Genomic DNA, 19,997 nt, shown 5'->3' with positions numbered 1-19,997 from the left:
GACGAAAGAGAAAACGTCAAAAAGAACAACAGCGCTATATATATATATCTCTTTACTCTTTAAAATTCTCTTTCGAAAAAACGAAGGCTCGAGAGAAACCGACTGGGAGAAAAGAAATGCGCGCTTCTTTTTCTTCTTCTTCTTCTAATAATTTGGATATTCTTCTGTGAAATGATGAATGTGATGGGAAAAGAAGATGACGATGATGATGCTCTTCTTACCGCCAAGAATAACGACGACGACGCGTCGATGAAATCGTTAGTAAAATCATTATTCGAAGGTGTGCTTCGAGTGAACCCTCACGATCCATCCGAGGCGTACGTCTCCGTGTCGTTCTTACCGGTGGATGTGAAATTTCGACTCTTTCATGACAACAACGACGACCACCAAGACGAAGACGTTAAAAAGAAGAAGAAAATTTTCGCGGTGGACCAGGACAAGATTCTGTTTACCTTGGAATCACCGATCGAGTGGTTAAGACAGGAGTTACGAGAGAAGAGCGAAGCGAAGAGCAGACGAGAGAGACGTCCTGGGAGTACGAGTGGGAGACAGCAGCGGCGCGGTACGACGAGCGGTACGACTTCGTTAGTCGAGATGATGGAAAAATGCTCGATTCGCGGGAGCGAAGAAAGCGTGAAACGGTTCGAGAACTTGTACAAAAGTTGCGTGCGTGGAACCGAGGAAGAGGTGCAAAAAGCATACGAGGGAGCGTGTCGGTTTTTTAGTAGTAATAGTAGTAATAGTAACGGCAGTGGTAGTAACAAAAACAACGGCGACGGGATTGAGGAAATCGAGCTCTTGCGACCAATCGGTACGGTGGTGAAAATCATCGAGCCGTCGCCAAAACGGACGAGGTTAGTTGGCTACATCGTAGATGAAAAAAGGAATAATACGAATAGTAATACTAATAGTAAAAATAAATCGAAGAAAAGCTTTCGATTAAAACCGACGGATTCGCGAATGCCGACGTGCGATATAGACGCCTCGCTTTCCGAATTAAAAGATTTAGAAAACGTGCCTGAAAATGTCATCGTGTTTGCGTCCATGATAGACACGGATGGAACCGCAAAAGGCGCTTTGTCGCGCGCGTGCTCGGTTGAGCGCATCATCGGTCCAAGTGATAGCATCGAAACGCACACCGCGAAAATAATCTTAGAGAACGACATCAAAGACGAACCGTTTACGGACGAGGTACTCGCGTGTTTGCCGAAAGAGTGGAACGACGACAACGGCATCGAGTTAGAAAATGAAGACGAAAAAGAACCCGCGAGGAAAGATTTTAGGAGCGACATAGGCACTTGCACGATAGACCCAGAAACTGCGCGCGATTTGGACGATTCTTTGTTCGCCACGAGAATCGATAAAAATACCATTCGTGTCTGCGTACACATCGCGGATGTCTCGCATTTCGTGCAACCAAACACGGCGTTGGACGAAGAAGCTTTGATTCGAGCGACGTCGAATTATTTGTGCGATAGAGTCGTGCCTATGTTACCGAGACTGTTGAGCGAAATCGCGTGTTCTTTAAATCCAGGCGTGGATAGGTACGCGATGTCCTGCGAGTGGATCATTCGAGAATCTGATGGCAAAATCTTGGAGGAATGGTTCGGACGAAGCGTCATGCGAAGCAGAGCGAAATTGTCCTACGGCGACGCGCAAAGAATGTTGGACGCGTTTGATGCATCCATGACAGACGAAGCGATTGTGAACGTCGAAAAGGAGAAGGTCAGCGGAGAAGGAAAAATAGAACAATCCTCAAAAGACAACGTTCTCCTTGAAGTTGTAAAGTCCGTGCGTTTACTTCGATCTGTGGCGAAAACGTTGCGCGAAAACCGAGTCGAGAACGGCTCGGTCCGTTTAGATCAAGCGAAAATTGGTTTTGAAATCGATCAAGAGACCAAGTTACCGAAACGCGCGTTTCAATACGAACTTCGCGAATCGAATCGAGTGATTGAAGATTTAATGTTGCTCGCGAATAGACGCGTGGCGAAACGAATCGCGGACTATTTCCCGAACGTCGCTTTGTTGCGTTTACATCCGCCGCCGAACGAAAAGAAAATGTTCGAGCTGCGCGAGTTTGCTCAAGCGAACGGATTGAACGATTTCGATTGCAGCACGAGTGGAGCGTTACATCGAAGCTTAGAGCGCTTACGCGAGACCGTGAGAAGAACAGATGAAACGATGAATAATGGTGGTGTCAACGCCATTTACGAAATCATCAACTTATTAGCGACGAAGCCGATGCAGTTGGCGCAATATTTTTGCACGGGACAACTCCCGGAGGAAGAAAGTTGGCGCCACTACGCGTTAGCGTTCGACAGGTACACGCACTTCACGTCACCGATTCGAAGGTATCCGGATATTCTCGTTCACCGTTTACTCCGTGCGAGTTTAGTCGTGGAAGAACAAGAGAAGAATAAGAAGAAGCAGAAAAATAAGATGATGTCTTTCTTTTCGAAGAAGAAGTCTTCGGATGATGTCGTCGTCAAGAAGAGCAACAAGTTGGTGGACTATTTACTTCCCACATCGACATCTTCGTGCATTCAAATTGCGACTCAGTGCAATATAAAGAAGGCATCTGCAAAGGTCGCGCAAGACGAACACTCGTTCGTGTATTTTTGTTACCATCTCGCGAGGAACCCAACGGTTACGCTGGCTATCGCGCGCATCGTCGGAAGGAAACATTTAGCGTGTTTTTTACCAGAGTTTGGTTTTGAAGTGAAGGTTGAAATCGGAAATAAGCGTCACTTGACGACAAAACAATCAGCAGGGACGCATAATCCGACTATGGTATCGATCGAGTTTGAAGCGTCGTCTGAATCCGCAAACGAAGCGGCGCAAAAGTTGATCGAACTTGGAGAAAATGGTAGCGAGAAAGACAAGCACGCCGACGAAGACGAAACGGAAAACGAAGAAGAAGGTAAACAAAACAGCGTCTCGTGGATTGAGCGAACAAAGTTGCTCAAAAAAGCGAGAGGACTGAGTGGTGCGTTTTTAAATCTCACGAGATTGGAAGAAGAACGCGTTTTGATGGCGCTAAGTAGTGATTCGACGGAAAAAATAATCTCGAAGGATGCCGTCGGCGCGCTCCCTATGCGCATCAGGCCCGCGGACCAAGTTTTGGTCGTTTTAACTGGTAAATTTGGCGAAAAGAAACCGGAAATCGTGGCTAACTTGGTCATCAACAACCCGCTCTTTGCTTGATCAAAGAAGAAATTAAAGAAGGAGAAGTACAACACAGGTACTACTTAGTTTAGCTTTAAATACAAAGTTTTGACGAGTGATTTGTTTTTTTTTATTCATTATTAATTCTTCGTGATGAAGTTCTTCGCCACGCGTTGCATGTCGGCGTAATCGTCTCCCATGCGCCACGGTCTCGGCATGTGATCTCGGTTCGACGAGTTCGCGTCTTCGCTGCTGATCAAATCCTCGGCGTCTTTCCAAGTCTTTTTGTGCAGCTTTTCCGTTTTCACGTTGTCCACCCTCGGTTCCGGGAACTCGTTCGTCTTTCTATTCTTTTCCGTTCTTTTCGTCGGCAACTGGTACATCGCCAGCGGCATTTCGCAGTGATCCATTTTGATACCCCATCTGGCGCAGACCACGTCCGGGCACGTCGGCCACGTCATGCTCGCCGCGCTCGCTTTCTTCGCCGCCGAGCAAAATCGGCATTGCGTCACTTGGTTTCCGTCGCACGCCGGTAACAACTTCTCTCCACACTTACCGTCGTGGAACATGAACCTCCCCAACTCTCGATCGGCTGGCGTCCCTTCGCACGCGCTCGTGATGCCAATTTGTTCCACGCGCGCGTTGTGTTTGCGAATATCGTCCACGTACGACTTCCACTCCAAGTCCTCGACCGAGTCTCCTTCGCACCCCATGACCCCGTGCTTCTTACAGACAGATTGCGGACACGTCGCCCAGGTCGGCGTTTTCACTTGCGCCATCAACGTGTTGCAAAAGCGGCACGTGCTCGGGTTCCCGCTGGTTGGATCTCCCGAACACCCGGCGGTTTCGCCGTTCATACACGCCGGATCCGGGTACGCGAAGATACCTTTCGCCATATCCGCCTCGGCTGGGTCGCAGTTTTCCTCTTGTTTTTTCTTTTTCGATGATGCACCGTTTTTCTTGTTGTGCGATGCTTTGTTGTTGTGCTTGTCGCTGTCGTCCGCGAACGGGACGTCGATGACGTGCGCGTTGGTATGCGAGTGCGATTTGTGGCCTAAACCAGATGAAGATTTCTTCTTCCCCAAGGCGGCCAAAATGCTTTCTCCGTCCGTTTTGACAGACCCGTACCCTTGGTTGAAACTGACGAGAATCAGGGAGGATAAGATGGCAAACATGACGAACCCGCTCGTCGCGATGCGAGATTGGTGGAGGAACGAGTTCACGAAGCCTCGCGTGGATTTCTTTTTGTTTCCTTCCGTAATGTCATTTGCCGCGTGGTGATTTTGGTCGTTCAACAGCGACTGGGATTCCATGTCGTTTTTTACTACAAGCACCATTATTATGAGTAGTAGTACTCAAAAAAAGCTCCTTTCTTTCGCTGCTCTGTTTTCGTCCGTACGAGAGAGGTATTCAACAATACGTGTGGAATACTGATTTGCGCGCGCGCGAAGAGAGAGTCGGAGAGTCTGGTGTAAATTCCAATTCTGACGAGAAATTTTCCCCTGAGACGCGCCCTTTCTTTTCTTGAGAAGTGTTTAGGGTGTTACTCTTTCGAGAAGTTTTCGGTAATAATTCATTAATAATAAAAACACACACTTTTGATAAAAAACTAGGAGACAGTGATTACTTTCGTTGGATTTAATACAATCGCTTGTAGGATTGATTTTAGTCTCTCTCTCTCTCTCTTTCTCTCTCTCTCTTTCACATTCGCGAAGACGTATGATGCATCATCATCATCGCGTTGTTTAAACGAACGACGATCTTTGTTGTCGTTGTAAAAGTTGTCCGGCGAGTTCGTCGTGTTGGTCGTACGACACAAACTCATCCGTGGACGAGTCTCTCAAAGAATCGTCGGTTTCAGAGGAGTCGCCTGAACTCATGGCGGCGTCTAAAATGCACATTGGCGTTTCGCTGCGAGGATCGTAGGCAACTTTTTTACCAACGTTAACGGATTCCGAAACGACGACGCTGCCGATGTTGAGTCCTTTATCACGGCCAGGACCTTCCTCGTCGCAAGTCTTGACAAACGTCAAATACGCGACAAAGCCTTGGTCCTTCGGCAACTGCTGAAAGCACATGGACGGTCTCGAGTACGTTTCTCCCACGCAAAACAAATCCTTGTTCGTACTCGTCAAGGAAGAAAAGAACGCGTTGGTCGTTTCCCGGCCGCCGTGGCAAGTCACCGCGAAAGTCATCTTGCCCGGTTGGAACACGTTCGCGCACTTCTCGACAAAGTTTGACACGGAGAAGGCACTGTTCGCGTTCAAATCGACGTTAGAATGCTCCACGGAGGCGTAACTGAATCCGTCTTCCGGGGTGATGTGAATAGTAGAGTATTCGCCGGAATATTCTTCGTTCAAGCCGTTCATGGAGTACCCGCACGGTTCAAAGACGTAATCGTCGATCGAAAACGATTCAAAGATACTTTGAATACCAGAGTCGTGCGTTGTCTTCTCGGAACTCACGAAAGGAACGGCCGTTAGACCTTCCTCTTGTGAATTCTCGCGGAAGAAGTGTTGCGAGTGCTCTCGATGCAAAGAGGTCATGCAACATTCCACCGATAACGAAGCCTCAGATTTCGTTTCTTCGACGAAATCTCCGGCGACGTAGACGTGCCACTGCGCGTCGTCAAAGTTTGAACCCATGACGTAGCTCGAGTTTGACCCCAAGTGGCCAAACCTGCCCTCGAGAAATTCGCACTCGTCCGTAAAAGAAACGTGGTGCTCGCGCTGCTCTTCCGGAAACAAATACGTGGAGCGCGTAAATCTCACCGAGGACGGAACCAATTTCAAACGTTCGATCGAAGCCGCGCGTTCCAAAATAGGATCCACAGCCGAGAGCAATTTGGTCGTCCCACACGTCTTCAGCACAATCTTGTCCGCAAAGACGAACAAAGACGATTCGCTCAAGACGTACGCGTCAAACTTTTCGTTCGATCGTACGGAAACAATCTCGCATTCGGCGGCGGTCATGCACACGTCGAGCGCGGCGCGCGATAAGCAGCGAAGACCACCTGCGACTGGAATAATTCCACCAGTACTTTTGTTGTCGTCAGCGGCAACGCGAAAATTGATTTCGATGCGCTTCTCGACCCCTTCAAAGTGCGGCGACGGGTAAAGTTCGCTCTGCATTCTTGAAAAGTTTTCTTTGTATTTCTCAACAAAATATGATACGCACACACAGACGCGCGGGCGTAATCAGTAAGCGGCGGCTCTTAGCGTTTCTTACGCTTCTGCTGCTGCTCTCTAACGAAGGATGACGATGTGCTCACTCCTTCTTTTATTCAAAAAAGGTAAAGAATGTCAGGCGCACTTTCGTCGCACAGTCAACACGTCGAAAAATTGTTTCAATCCTTCCGCTCGGCTTGAACTTCCCCAAAATCGGATGTCCGAGACAAAGTTAAACGAGCAGTTTTCTTCCACGAAATTAGTTTTACCGTATATATTATCGCTATTGTCGCTATCGCTTCCACCGTCGAGTTCCATCTTGATAAATCTTCTTCTTCTTAATATAAAACTGAAAATGAGTTTTGTCTGTCGGAGGTTCTTTTCCGTAAATGTGGTCTCTATAAATGTATCACCAAGTATAAAATGCAATGAATCAAGGTAATGAATCAAAACGCACGATTAAAGCGTAAAACAAGTATCACTTCAATCAATAACTGAGTTTATTTCCCGTGTGTATGTTCGCGACGAGTAGTACTTCCCGCGATTGATGTTCCCGTAGATGAGATTTTTGTTTTTGCGGCGTATGGCAAAAAACAACAGAGAGGTTGATGATTCTCTCAATAAAGCGCTTGTGGCTTGAACGCGTGTAAAAGTGAAAGCTTTAAAGTGAAAGCTGTGAATAGATGTTCGTTTACTCGATCGATTCGGTAAACAGATGCAATGATACTTCGCAAAACGACGACTGGACGTGTGTTACAAAGTGTATTTTTAATGAGGAAACGCTTCGGAAATATCTTTGCTGTGTCTGACTGGAATTGACAGCCCCAAAAATATTACGTGAGAATTATCTGTTCGCAGAAACCACCACGAAACAATCCCGCAGAATAAAAAGAGAGCGCATACAAAACACAGATACTATTGTTTGTTACCACCTAGTAGTAGTAAAACAAATAACCAGAGAGAGTTATATATATTCTATATTACATGAACGATTGTTCGGCTATGATCGTTCGCGCTAAGGATAAGGCTTGATCTCGAGTTAAGCCGGCTTTAGCCGCCACTCTCGTTTGCGCCGTTATCGACAACGAGTGCTCAAACTTGGAGAGCAAACCACCGTCGACGATCGTTCTCGGCGGAGTTTGTCTCGCGACGGAACCTTCGGAAGATTTCAACGCTCGGTAGGTCTTCGAGTTCAACCCGAGCGGGTTGATGGAGTTGGAAGAGGCGACGATGTTGGAACGCATGGCGTCTTGGAGCTTTTCCAAGTTCAAGAAGGTGTGTTCGTCTACCGGGGAGAAGATGCCTAAGCCACCGTCGGAGCTCCCGAAGAAAACCGCGTGTCTGTTTTGTTTTTGTTCCCCGACACCGATTTGAAAGCGAACCATTTTGCGGATTAAACTACCCGCGTGGTAGGCCGATTTCGGTAAAAGCTTGTCGCCTTTCCACGATTCGGCGAGTTTCGGCGCGTATTGAAAAACGTGCGCGTTGCCGTTGGCGTCCGCGGCTAATAAGGATAAGGTTCCACCGTCAATCATGAACTCAGAGGCTATGCAGTCGAGAACTTCGTAATCTTTCCCGAGCTGCGATAAGGTCTTCTCGCCCTGAGAATCTTTCCATCGAACGAAGCGGATAGATTTGTGCAAGTCGCCGCACAAGAGGAAGTTCTTGACGCAACACAAGGTGGTCGTATATAAAGGCGTATCGTAAAACGCGATCGGATTTAAGTGTTTCCCATCCCACGAGTGCGCGGTTAATTTTGTTCCTATTGCAACCATGAACGTTCCATCGACGGATTCAATCGCCGAGCAGGCCATTTTTGATGGTTTTTCGCATTTTAATTCGCCTCTCCACCGAACGCCGCCGTCGCGAGCGCGTTCCCACATGATTGCAAAGAGTAAGATTCGTCCTCGACAGGGAGTATCTTCGCCACCAGGCATGGCGGTACCAATAGCAAGCATAGAGAGTAGCGCGCCCGTAGATTGATCGCGAATTTGTACGTTCTTCACGCACAAAATATGTTCACCAGGTTCGACTGCTTTCTGCCACGCCGTCTCGAGCGTGCCCGGGACTAACAAACGGATGGCGAATTGTTGCACAACGTTGCCTTCCGACTTTGCTTTTTCCTTGCGAAATCGATACAACGCTCTCGCGTGCGAGTCTGTTTCGTCGATCTCGAAATCTTTCCACGGGACTGACGCGGAAGTCACCAAGGCGTACAACTTGAAATCGTTCATGTATGTAATCGCCCGCGGCGTACATCGAAGCGCGAGTTTACGCACCGGCCACTGAGCTTCGATGTGCATTTTACCTGGAAGACGACAAACGCGGATCCCACCTTCGTTCGTGGCTAAGATGAAACCTTTGGGACAGTTAACGTTGTGGAAGGGTGCAAACGCGATTCGCGCGCCGCCTTCACCTCGGGTTGGTAACGCGAGAACTCGTCCTCTGCGCACGATTAACCAGATCGGATTCAAACCGGAAACGAAGACGCCGGCGATACCTCTTCCGTCGCCGATGTTTTCAATTCTTGTCAAACGCGAGCCACCTTGGACGGAAACGTCGTTATTCGTGAGTTCACTCCCTGCAGTTTCGATTTCAATCGGTACGCGAGCGAAGCGGAGTTCGTTCGATGAAGGCGACTTGAACGCTTGGTACGCCAAGACTGAGCCGTCGGCGCGGAAACACGTCAAAAGTGGTCGTTCGTACGCCGCGTTGGCGAAAGCGTCGAGTCGAATGTCCGAGACGGTGTACTTTTCAACTTCGCACTCGTCGTTGAAATCAATGCTGTCGATGCCGGTAGAATTCGGTGCGAGTATTTCGCGACCATCCGAGACGCCGCCTGAGGACCAAAGCTTCTTCAAAGACGGAAGACTGTATAAAGCGAGAGTACCGTCTCTAGAGATGGTCGCAAAGACGACGTTGTTATTTTCCTTGCTCTCATCTTTTTCCTCGCGATCACCACAAGCGGTTCGCTCGAGCCAACCGGGTGCTCTGTTCAAACCACCACCACCACCACCGAAAGAGTCCGTGCAAGCTACTGAATCGTCGTACAATGTAAACGCCGTCACGTCGCTCCCCGTGTTCGAGTGATTGTCGGATGCGAACAACTCCCCAACCTTCTCTAGTAGTGTAAACGTATTCGTCTTCGAGTCTCCAAGAATAATTCTGATCGACCCATCCGAAAGTCTCAACGCAATCGCGTCGTTTTGAATAATCGCTAAAGTTATCTGCGCCCCCTCGCCGCCTTTTAAAAACGCTAAATCGATATCGTCCACCGCGAACTTCTTCCCTTTCCTCGTGAACCTGATCTTCGTTTTTGTCACTTGGGCGATCGCTCTTCCGTTGAATATTCTCTCACACGCCAGCGTCTCTTCGTCGACGATGAAATCAACCTCCTTGGAAACTTCTCTCAACTCCTCTCCGGTTTCTAAAACCATCGTCGTTTTCGTCGAAGATAAGGACAAGATTAAGTGTTCGTCAAACAGTTCGTCTTTGCGTTTCGGTCGAACGGTGCCATCGTTATCATCCTCGGTCCGAGTCGCCCAACATGCTCGCAATCCAGGCAAAGCGCCAGACTCGACCTCGGTGACGAGCTCCGGGGTGATGCCTCTGGTTAAAATCGCTAACGCGCCGTTCTTACCGTGGCCGCAAGCCGCGACGAGTTCCGTCCGCGGGTCGAGGTCCGTTCCGACTGGAGCGCTCGCACCAACAGTTAAATCAACAACAGGTGAGATGCAAAGCAAAGAATCTTTCACGGAAAACTTGTATTCAAACGTGTCGTCGCGGTCGACGTAAGACGCGAACGTTTTCGACTCGCCTCCGGCTGTCGTCGTCGTCGATTTATTTGCTCTTTCGTACTCGTTCAAACCGACACCGCCGGCAGCCTCTACGGATGTACCGTACAGCAGTGCTTCTAACTCTTCGTCTTCGTTCTTTTCCTTCTCTTCCTCTGTCGCTGGTTCTGGTGCGGGTGGAGGTGACATCTTCTTAGCAATTTTCGTAACACCGCCTTTCCCTTTCGACGCTTTGCGCTTCCTCGCGTTTTCTTCCGGGTCCGCGTACGGATCTTCTTCTTCTTCTTCTTCTTCTTCTTCTTCTTCTTCTTCTTCTTCTTCTTCGGTTCCCTGTTTCTCCTTCGCCGGCAACATTTTCAAATCTCCAATCTTTCCTTTCTCTTTTCGTTCGTACCCGATTAAAAGCGAATCGCCGACGCGCGAGCCGATGAAGAGTAGATCTTTACCAACCGCCGCCAAGCCGGAACTTAAAACGGCATTCCCGGATTTTAGCACGCGTATGCGTCTACACCTGCGACCAACTTTACTTCCTACCGAGGCAGCACCACCCACGGTTTCTAAAATAACCGTTATCAATTGACCGGTCTTTGAACTGATAATCGCCACGTTCTCCCTGATCATTTCAATCTTCGCCGCGTCGAGTTGCACTTGGAATTCGTTCTGCGTCGTCTCGTAACTCGACACGTTTTTGTTTGAGTTCACGTGAGGTACTGGATTCGCATGCGCGGCTTGACCTTCAACGCCGTTGTTCCGCGCAATTTCCTCCGCGAAGTTTCCTTCTTGCGGTCCTCCTTTGCCTAAGAAATCGCTAATATACGTCGCCGAGGAGGATTGCGACTCGTATAAAATGTGACCGGAGGAGAGCACGAGGACGCCGCCGAGCGGGTTCGGCACCGGGAATAACGAATACGCCGCCGACGGCAACTTCTCTCTCGTCCACACGATTGTGTATTTCTTCTTCGTGCAATCGATTGATACCGCGACTAACTTGCACGTGTCCATTCTTAACGACAATCTACCGCTCCACGTCGGAGGATTCGATTCGTATAAAATCATCAACACCGGTTCGCCGTATCCGTGTAAGAAACAGCAATCGCGAACAAACGCCGCCGATGGGCCTAATATTTTCCTCACGTCTAAGTCGAACGAGCTTCCTATCGTTGCCGGTACGTATACCGTACCTTCTCCCTCTTTCTTCGTCGTCATTTTCTTACTACCGTTACTACTCTCTTTGATATAATTACTACTCGTCGAAGTTTCGCTCGCCGGCATAATCTTCACTTTCGCCTTCTCCTCGTTCCGTAGCAACACCGCCGCGCATCTACCCTCTGGATCTGCTCTCCCAATAATAGGCACGTTTCCAATCCTCAACCCGGAACTCGTTCCGTCTATGCTCGTCGTCGCCGCGCTGCTCCCTTCGTTGCCGGCGAAGTCCTCCCAAAAATGTAAGCTGGTCGAGACGCATTTCCTCGTCTCCGGGTCCCAACACACGCACACCGCTTTCGACTCGCGAATAGTTATTAAAAGGCCATCTAAATACCGCGTCTTTGTTCCTTTTTTCGACGAAACGTTGGTATTGTTATTATTCGTAGTAGTATTGGTCTCCATCAAAAATCGCTTCGGATGTTTCAACACGCACAAATCCGATATCGTCCCGTTGACGTCGAATTCGGAAATCACTTCTAATCGGACGACGACAATTTCCTCGTCCTCGTTTAAATCCTCTTTTTCTTCCTCGTCGTCGCATTCTTCCCCTCTTTCTTTTCGTCGTCGTCTCTTCACCGAGTAGATCGTCAAACGGTTGCCACTGGCGACGATGACATTTTCATCATCGTTTTCATCATTTTCATCACCATTTTCAAACGCCTCCTTAAAGTCGTTATTATTAGAATTCGAAGAGGGGGTGAAAAAGCACGACACGCACGCGTCCGCGCCGGTGGGTGGTAACACCGATTTGTGCACCACGAAACTCATTTATATATGATAATAATAAATAAATATATATGTGTGTGTGTGTTTTCTTTCGCGTGCGACAAAAAATGAATGACGAGAGGAATTTGATATTTGATGTCTGTGTGTTTTGTGTGAATGAAACAAATTTTTTTTTTTGCGAGGGGGGAGAAAACAAAAGCAAAAAAACACTCTCGTCTTTTTTCCTTTCTTTTCTTTTTTTTTTTTTGAGTTTTTTTTCTCAAACATCAAACGTACGCCCCTCAAATGCTCCAAATTTCTCACAAGGTATATATCTTTTAGTACACAGGAAACAAACGCTCTTCCGCTTTGAAAACGCGAGAGAGCATCGTTTTATTAGTCTGATTAAAGAAGGATATGGTGTTGGAACGTTAAGTTCTGTTGATAATAATCCTAGTTTTGAACAAAACACTTAACTCTCGAGAACAAAAGTTTTCTTTGTGCCATTCGGGGTGGTCGAGCGATGATGACGACGACAACGAATTCTGAAATACTAAGAGGAGGAGGTGTGAGAGGGTGCTGTTGTTCGATTTCGAGTTCGACGAGGAGGAGGAGAACTTTTTCGAGGAGGACGACGACCACCATCACCCCGAGGAGGAGGAGGAGGAAAGCTTTGCTTTGTTTCGTCCTTCGCGCGAAGGCGTCGAAAAGATTGGATGATGTTTCACCACTCGTCAACAAAACGCGAAGACGACGAGCAAAACAACTTTTAAAAGCGGTGAAGGAAGAACTGCTCTCTTCTTCTTCTTCTTCTTCTTCTTCTTCTTCTTCTTCTTCTTCTTCTTCTTCTTCTCGCGATGACGATGATTCAGACGACGACGACGACAAAAAAGTCACCGTAAAAACTCTGTTCGGGGTTCCGATGACTCCGGAAACCTCCGCCATCGCGCTCGTGTATTTCGTCCAAGGCGTCATCGGTCTCGCCTCGTTGGCGAAGAGTTTTTTCTTGAAGGACGAGTTACACTTGTCGCCGGCGGAAGCGGCGGTGGTGATGAGCATATCGTCTTTACCGTGGCTGGTGAAACCTTTGTGGGGGTTTATTTCGGATACCGTGCCTTTGTTTGGGTATAAACGGAAATCGTATTTGTGTTTGATGGGCGTCGTCGGATGCGTCGCGTGGTCGACGTTGAGTCAAGGCGTTTCGGTGGTCGATAATCGATGGACGGCTAGTTTTCTATTCGCAGTCGGGTCTTTGAGCATTGCTTTTTCGGACGTATTGATTGATTCGATCGTCGTGGAGAGAGCGAGAGAGTCAGAGGATAATTCAACGACTGGGTCGTTGCAAAGTTTGTGTTGGGGAATGGTTGCGTTTGGCGGCATAGCGAGTAGCTATTTTAGCGGCGAGTTGGTGGAGGAGAAAGGAAGCGCGTTCGTGTTTGCGTGCACGGCGGTATTTCCACTGCTGATTGCCGGTGCGGCATTTTTGGTCAAGGAAGAGAGAAAGGATTTTTCGACGAGTAGTGAGATGGTTGCGAACGTCGTCGTCTCGGGTGGTGAGAGAGAGGAAGAGAAGAACGGAAGCGTGGTTGAAGCTGGGAAGGAAACGCTTTCAACGTTATGGTCTGTGGTGAAACAGAAACAAATATGGGGACCGGCGTTGTTCATGTATTTATGGCAAGCGACGCCGTCCCCTGGATCGGCCATGTTTTACTTTTCGACGAACGAGTTACACTTCAGCCCGGAGTTTTTAGGCCGAGTCTCCTTCGCGCGTTCGTTAGCGGCTTTAGGCGGCGTCGGGTTGTACAACGCCTACTTCAAATACGTGCCATTAAAGAAGATGTTTACGTACTCTGCGATTTTAGCGACGGCGCTGGGATCGACGCAACTTTTGCTGGTCTCGGGGTATAACCGCGAGCTTGGGATTAGCGACGAGCTCTTTGCGTTAACGGACAGCGCCGTCTTGACCGTGCTCGGCGAGATTTCGTTTTTGCCGGTTTTGGTTTTAGCCGCGAAAATCTGTCCGAAAGGCGTCGAAGCGACTTTATTTGCATCGTTGATGTCGTTGTTCAACTTTGGTGGCGTAACCTCGCAATTTCTCGGCGCTGGTTTGACTGAAAAGTTAGGCGTTACCGCTGATAATTTCGACAACTTGTTCGAGTTGGTCGCCATATGTAATTTCACCACGCTGTTGCCGCTCGCGGCGATTGGATTCTTAAACGAAGTCGAACAAGAAGAAGAAGAAGAAGGCGACGACGGCGGCGGTGACGGAGAAGAAGGACAGAAGATGATACAGGCGTAGAAGTAGTAGTGATAAAATAGTCTAGCACCTAGTAGAAATAAATGTCGTGTTATTTTATACGTTGTACGTAGTGTTTGTATTTTGGCATCCGATGAGTACTCGAAACTCAGCGACGAAGGAAATTTTTCCCGTCGCAACCATTTCAGATGTAGAAAGCCCCTCTGACTGCATTTCGCAAGTCGTCATCGGGGACATTTTGTAAAGTTTTTTGTCAGGAACTCCCTCGAATCGCGAGTGATTGTCACTGGGACAACTACTACGAGCGTAAATCTACGAGAACGGTGATGAAATGTTTGCCCTCAAATCGCGAGTGATTGTCATCGGGCGTTGTCAAGCGGGATCTTTTTGTCAAAAACAGAACTTACGAGCGCAGCGTTGTCGCATACGATAATTTCGTTAATCTTCTCTTTTCTCCTTTCCAGAGTCTCCTCTTTTCTTTTTTCCTCCCTCTTTTTCTCGCTTCTTTTTGTCTTGCGTTGTGTATTGTTCCTAAAAAACCATAAAATGAGACGTAAAACGTCAAGCTTTTACCGATTGTCAATTCATAATACTTCCGTGGATACCCATCCTCACGGTCTGTTGTTAATTCACCCCACAACATTATTTCTTTCTCTCTTTATTCCAACCATCATTTGTTGTTTCGAAACCTTTACTAAACACCACTTCATCCAAGATAAAATTCTAAAGCAATACCCGATAGTACTAATACTATAAATCAAGCGCATAAAGCGTAATAATAACGTGTGTTGTTGTTTCCTGTGAGGCGTATCTATGTGTGTTGTTGTTGTCGTGTACTTTTCTAATCCCATGGGCATTGAACGAAATCAAACAAAGAAAAAACCAATAATGCAAACCAAGTGTGTAAAATATTCTATATAATAGCATCCAATTTTTGAGAACGGAAAATCTGCAGAGCGATTGTCGACGACGATCGAACATAATAATTCGTTGAGTGGGCAAACGGATATAAAAGACAATGTAAAGCGCATAGAACGTATCTTTATCCGGAATCTTCTCGTTTTCTGATGATGAGATTGCTGCTCCACCTGTAAAGATTTGTGTTGTGTCAGTTGACGATCGAGTTACGACGTTACTCTGGGGTAAAAAAAATCCTGTGTCCAGCTTTTGGCGCCTGTCCTTGCGTTCCTGTATGTATATTTTGAATCCTCCGTAAGAGAGCTTTTTATCCTTCCTGCTGCTGTAGAAAACAAATACAGTTTGAATGTGTAATTCTCACTTTTCCTCCATGTAATCAATAGATAATAAAGCTTCCGTTTTTGGTCGTTGTGTCCTTCCAATTCCTTTTAATACGATATATTCCTCCTATAAACATAACTGAAAATCCGTACAGAAACCAAACCTTTTTCTGCTCCGCTGCAATCTGTGCTAAGAACGAACGTGATAAATCAAACATCTCACTTCTATTTCTAATAGCGTAATAGGGTGTGTGCGTGTGTAAATGCGTCAAAGCGTACAAGCGTACTGTTGTTGTTGTCGATGCAGGCAGGGAATGGTTCATCTGGAAAATCTCATCGGGGGGATGTCACGTATCGAAGCCGCGCGTGGCGAATACAGCGCGTATCGTCTCGTCGTGTACGTAATAATAATCGTCGTATATTTGTCTTCTTGCGCGCGCGTAAACATCTTTTTCGGATTTCTTCTGGATTCATTTTCATTCGTTTTCATTCGAGCGCGTACTTCTGCGGGTACAGTCGTTTTTCACGAAATCGATAGAAAACGCGGGCAATTCTTCCTTCCTTTAACTTCTTCTCTTTTTGGGTACGAATAGATCTCTCTCGTATAAGAATGAAGCGAGCGTACATGCGCGTGATAATATATCTGGTGTTCTACCCTGCGTGATATTATGAGAGAGTTGTTCGTCAGTCTTCGAAATGGAATAGAATAATCGTCGAGATCTTACCCTAGCGGAGATCGTAGAGATCACGAGCGTTACGTGTTTTGATGCGTGAAACAAGTGGAAAACACGGCGAAGAAGTGGACGAAGAGGAAAGCAGTAGCAGTAGTAATAATACTCTGGGTGCAGCTGATTCGTTGTTGTTGTGCCTTTCCATCCTCCGCGAGAGAAAGAAAGAGAGAAAGAGAGAGAGAGATCAAAGAGATCTCGTCTCCTCTCTTCGCTGCTCTTTTCCTCCCAAGCGTCAAGAAAGTACAGACGAAAGAGATAAAAATCCGACCAAACGTCTCTATTTTTTTGTTAGGTTTGGACACCCTAAACGTTTTTTTGGTCTTCGGATTGCCTAAAAGGCTGAGAAGACGCACAAAAAGATATGCGCCAGGCGACGACTTTGACGACGAAAGCGGCTTCTTTGTCTTCCTTTTCTTCTTTGAAAAGCAGCGCCTTCATTAAGAGGAGTTTTGGTTTTGGTGGTTTTGGGAAAAGAAGTTCTCTCAATTTCAATACTGCGACGACGACGAGGAGGAAGGGATTCGGGACGCAACGCATCGTCATCGGAGACATCGTCGGTGCAAAGACAACGAGAAGAAGAAGAACAACAACAACAATAACAACAACAAAAGCAGCTGCTGCTGCCGCGATGAGTAGTAGTAGTAACAATAATAAATACGCGCCAGGGGACGCGCTGACGAACGTGACCGTGTGCGTGACCGGTTCCAACCGCGGGATCGGGTTACAATTGGCGAAAGAGTTGCTCGAAAATGACAACACGGTTATAACCACCGCGCGAGATGTATCGAAAGCGAAGGATTTGTTGGAGTTGCAAAAGAAATACGGCGAAGGAAAAGTAAAAATAACCGAGCTTGATGTCGGGAATGAAAACAGTATTAAGGCGTGGGCGAGTCAGTTAGCCTTGGAGAAGATCAAATTGGACGTGGTGATAAACAACGCCGGGATTATCGGTACCGAACCCGGGTATAAAAAATGGACGTGGGACCTCGTCGATCAGAACGAGATGATGGAAGTCTTCAAGGTGAACTCTGTTGGCCCTCTCCTGGTGTCGCAACAACTGTTGAAACATAAAATTTTGAACCGCCCAGCGTTGATTGCAAACGTGACTTCAAAAGTAGGCAGCGTCGACGATAACGGGTCCGGGAAAGGGTACGCCTACCGAGCGTCCAAGGCGGCGCTGAACATAATCAACAAGAGCATGTCCATCGACTTGAAAGAAGAATTCGACGTGACGTGTATGTTATTGCATCCCGGGTGGGTGCAAACGGACATGACCGAAAAGAGAGGTCTGATTGAAACTCCAGAGTGTGCTAAAGGTCTGATTAAAGCCATGGAAGGTAAATACGGATCTTTGAATGGGCGCTGGTACGATTATAAAGGCGATGAGATCCCTTGGTAATACACAATTAATCCATTCAGTCTCTTTCCTTCATCTCTCTCGTCTCATTTCGTTTTTTCTGTGACTCAAAATAAAGGAAATTCGTCATCATTTTCTGCACTTTTTTCTGTACAAAAGACAACCACCGCACATTTTGTGTCGACGCGCGCGCGAGTGTTGTTGGCCTTGCTTGCGACGCTCTCCTCCAACTCGTCCTACTTAATACTAATCGCGTTTAGTTTTATCTCGTTCACGTAAAACGACGCGCACATCGAGGATCAAAAAGTCGCACAGGAGTGAGCAATCCGATTATTGTTTATTAAAATTATCTTATTCTAAACGACGGGAAATACGTGGCCATGAACGACCCGTCGTCGTCCTCGCATCAGAAACATCATCGAGGAGGAGGAGGAGGAGGAACTACCCCGGCGACGAATACTACAAATACTACAAATAATAACAAAATAACACCGACAGCGTCTCACGAAGATCTCGTCGCGCAGCTCGTTCGACAGTCCCCATCGGTCATGTTCAACAGTAACAGCAATAACTCGATCGCAAAGACGCCGAGTCAAGCGGAGTTTGAGCAGTTTTTTCAAGCGCACGCTCAGGCGCAAGCGCAAGCGATGATGGCGCAAGGGAACAAAACACCCTCTGGTGGCGGGGGCGGGATGACACAAAGTGGATCCGGGCAAGATTTTACAAACTTGAGCCCGACGGAGATGATGATGAATACGAATAATACGAACGTTGGGGGGTCCGCGGAACAACCGCCGAAAGGGATCCCGAAAGTCGCGTCGTTGGATATGTTGAGGACGATGTTTTTCCAATCCGGTATGGCGAATGGCGGAACCACGGGCGTTCCCGGGATGACGCCAGGGAACATGCTCGGGTTGATGCAAAATCCATACGGGGGGAGTAACCCGAATTTAGCGAATTTGGGGCAGCAGTTTATGCAAAATATGGCCAACACGACGACAGGGTTTACGCCACCGGGCGTGGGTGGAGCGGCGAACGGGGGTGCGCCGACGACCAGGACCGGCAAGCCGGGGAGACCGAGAGGGTCGACTAAGAACGGCAACGCGTCGACGACAGCTGCATTAAAATCGGCGGCAAAAGGAGCTGTACAAAAGCAAAACTCTAAGAGAGGTTCGATGAAAACGAACGACGGTTTAGAAGCGTTGGCGATGGCAACCGCGGCCTCGGATGCGAAGAATAGTAAAAAAGGAGCAGATGCTACAAACAACAAAAGAGCGGCGCCGGGCGCGACAACTTCAGGAAAAAATGAAACGAGTCCAAAGAAAGAGGACGATAGCAGCAACAAGAAGAGTAAAACTAGCAAAGATAAAGATACCGGGTCTGAGGAAGATAACACCGCGGAGCTCGTGAAGAAAAACAGCCACGTGCAACTGGGTGAAAACGAAGAGGACGACGACCCGGAGATGGCGGAAATCCGCCGACAAAGACGTATGTTGTCGAACAGAGAGTCTGCGAGACGTTCGAGAAGACGTAAGTTAGATCACGTGGCGCAATTAGAAGGTCAAATCGCGAGTTTACAACGAGAACAAGCGCTGTTACTCGAAAGATATCGCCAAAGCGAAGAAGCCAGAGAAACAGTGTTTCGCGAAAACTCTGTCCTGAAGAAAGAGCTGACGAAGAAAGGTGTGGACGTCAACGCGATGCTCGTGACAAGCATGCGTGAAAGTGCAAGCGCAGAGAACTTAGCAAACAATTCGGCTGGAAACGCCGCCGCTATTGCTGCAGCCGTAGCCGCCGGGGCGAACACGTTCATGCCAAAACAAAGTTCCGGTAGTATTAGCAACTTCCTCATGTCCGCTGGGCCGAGTAACGTGAACTTAGCCGACGTAGGCGATGGTATGCTTCGCGTTCCGTCCATGCCGAGAGTTTCATCTGTCGGCGACTTAGTCAAACGAACGATATCTTCCGAGGCGTTGGCGAATTTCGAGCAACAACAAGCTGCCATCGCCGCGCAGATGGCTTCCAACGCCGCCGGTCTCATGGCTGGCGGCGGCGTGCCGCAAAACGGAGCGAGCAAAGACGGCGCCAGTCCTCGCGGCTTCGTGCCTTTTCGACCGACGTCGAGTTATCAAAACCTACTCGACGCCGCGAAGCTTGCCGAAAGTAACGAACGAGCAGAAAAGGAGAAGAAGAAGACTAACGGCGCCAAGAAGGGTGCTTCGAAGAAGTAAAGTATTCAAGGAGAAGCCTTATTATTAGTTTATATACATAGTAGTTTCTCTTCTCTGTATCTTCTCCCCAGAGGGATAGAAAAAGAAGAGAGAGAGAGAGATGAATGTATTTTATGTACAACAAATGAATGTAAAAGCGCTTAACT

The 19,997-nt window shown here is 47.8% G+C and overlaps 9 protein-coding genes across 9 annotated transcripts; 4 read left to right on the top strand and 5 right to left on the bottom strand.

The window, feature by feature from the left end:
• Positions 1–174: 174 nt before the first annotated feature.
• Bathy02g05510 (ribonuclease R) lies at positions 175–3,204 on the top strand (the record flags this gene model as incomplete). Its single annotated transcript, XM_007514737.1, has 1 exon — positions 175–3,204. The coding sequence occupies one exon, from the start codon at positions 175–177 to the stop codon at positions 3,202–3,204; it is 3,030 nt and encodes a 1,009-aa protein (XP_007514799.1).
• Positions 3,205–3,305: 101 nt separating this feature from the next.
• Bathy02g05500 (unnamed protein product) lies at positions 3,306–4,502 on the bottom strand (the record flags this gene model as incomplete). The annotated part of the gene is made up of 1 exon (XM_007514941.1): positions 3,306–4,502. One exon carries the CDS (start codon positions 4,500–4,502, stop codon positions 3,306–3,308), a length of 1,197 nt encoding a protein of 398 aa, XP_007515003.1.
• A 408-nt stretch (positions 4,503–4,910) lies between these two features.
• Positions 4,911–6,296, bottom strand: Bathy02g05490 (S-adenosylmethionine decarboxylase; the record flags this gene model as incomplete). The annotated part of the gene is made up of 1 exon (XM_007514751.1): positions 4,911–6,296. One exon carries the CDS (start codon positions 6,294–6,296, stop codon positions 4,911–4,913), a length of 1,386 nt encoding a protein of 461 aa, XP_007514813.1.
• A 171-nt stretch (positions 6,297–6,467) lies between these two features.
• Positions 6,468–6,650, bottom strand: Bathy02g05485 (unknown protein; the record flags this gene model as incomplete). The annotated part of the gene is made up of 1 exon (XM_007514574.1): positions 6,468–6,650. One exon carries the CDS (start codon positions 6,648–6,650, stop codon positions 6,468–6,470), a length of 183 nt encoding a protein of 60 aa, XP_007514636.1.
• Positions 6,651–7,312: 662 nt separating this feature from the next.
• Positions 7,313–12,100, bottom strand: Bathy02g05480 (predicted protein; the record flags this gene model as incomplete). Its single annotated transcript, XM_007515008.1, has 1 exon — positions 7,313–12,100. One exon carries the CDS (start codon positions 12,098–12,100, stop codon positions 7,313–7,315), a length of 4,788 nt encoding a protein of 1,595 aa, XP_007515070.1.
• Positions 12,101–12,959: 859 nt separating this feature from the next.
• Bathy02g05470 (predicted protein) lies at positions 12,960–14,336 on the top strand (the record flags this gene model as incomplete). Its single annotated transcript, XM_007514621.1, has 1 exon — positions 12,960–14,336. The coding sequence occupies one exon, from the start codon at positions 12,960–12,962 to the stop codon at positions 14,334–14,336; it is 1,377 nt and encodes a 458-aa protein (XP_007514683.1).
• Positions 14,337–15,588: 1,252 nt separating this feature from the next.
• On the bottom strand, positions 15,589–15,855 carry Bathy02g05465 (unknown protein; the record flags this gene model as incomplete). The annotated part of the gene is made up of 1 exon (XM_007514887.1): positions 15,589–15,855. One exon carries the CDS (start codon positions 15,853–15,855, stop codon positions 15,589–15,591), a length of 267 nt encoding a protein of 88 aa, XP_007514949.1.
• A 769-nt stretch (positions 15,856–16,624) lies between these two features.
• Bathy02g05460 (short-chain dehydrogenase/reductase SDR) lies at positions 16,625–17,662 on the top strand (the record flags this gene model as incomplete). The annotated part of the gene is made up of 1 exon (XM_007514580.1): positions 16,625–17,662. One exon carries the CDS (start codon positions 16,625–16,627, stop codon positions 17,660–17,662), a length of 1,038 nt encoding a protein of 345 aa, XP_007514642.1.
• Positions 17,663–18,000: 338 nt separating this feature from the next.
• Bathy02g05450 (predicted protein) lies at positions 18,001–19,851 on the top strand (the record flags this gene model as incomplete). The annotated part of the gene is made up of 1 exon (XM_007514957.1): positions 18,001–19,851. The coding sequence occupies one exon, from the start codon at positions 18,001–18,003 to the stop codon at positions 19,849–19,851; it is 1,851 nt and encodes a 616-aa protein (XP_007515019.1).
• Between the last annotated feature and the right edge of the window lie 146 nt (positions 19,852–19,997).

Source organism: Bathycoccus prasinos (genome assembly GCF_002220235.1).
Source record: "Bathycoccus prasinos genomic : Chromosome_2".
NCBI classification, from domain to species: Eukaryota; Viridiplantae; Chlorophyta; class Mamiellophyceae; order Mamiellales; family Bathycoccaceae; genus Bathycoccus; species Bathycoccus prasinos.
Note: the sequence above shows the minus strand (reverse complement) of the source record. Positions and strands in the feature narration are given on the sequence as shown.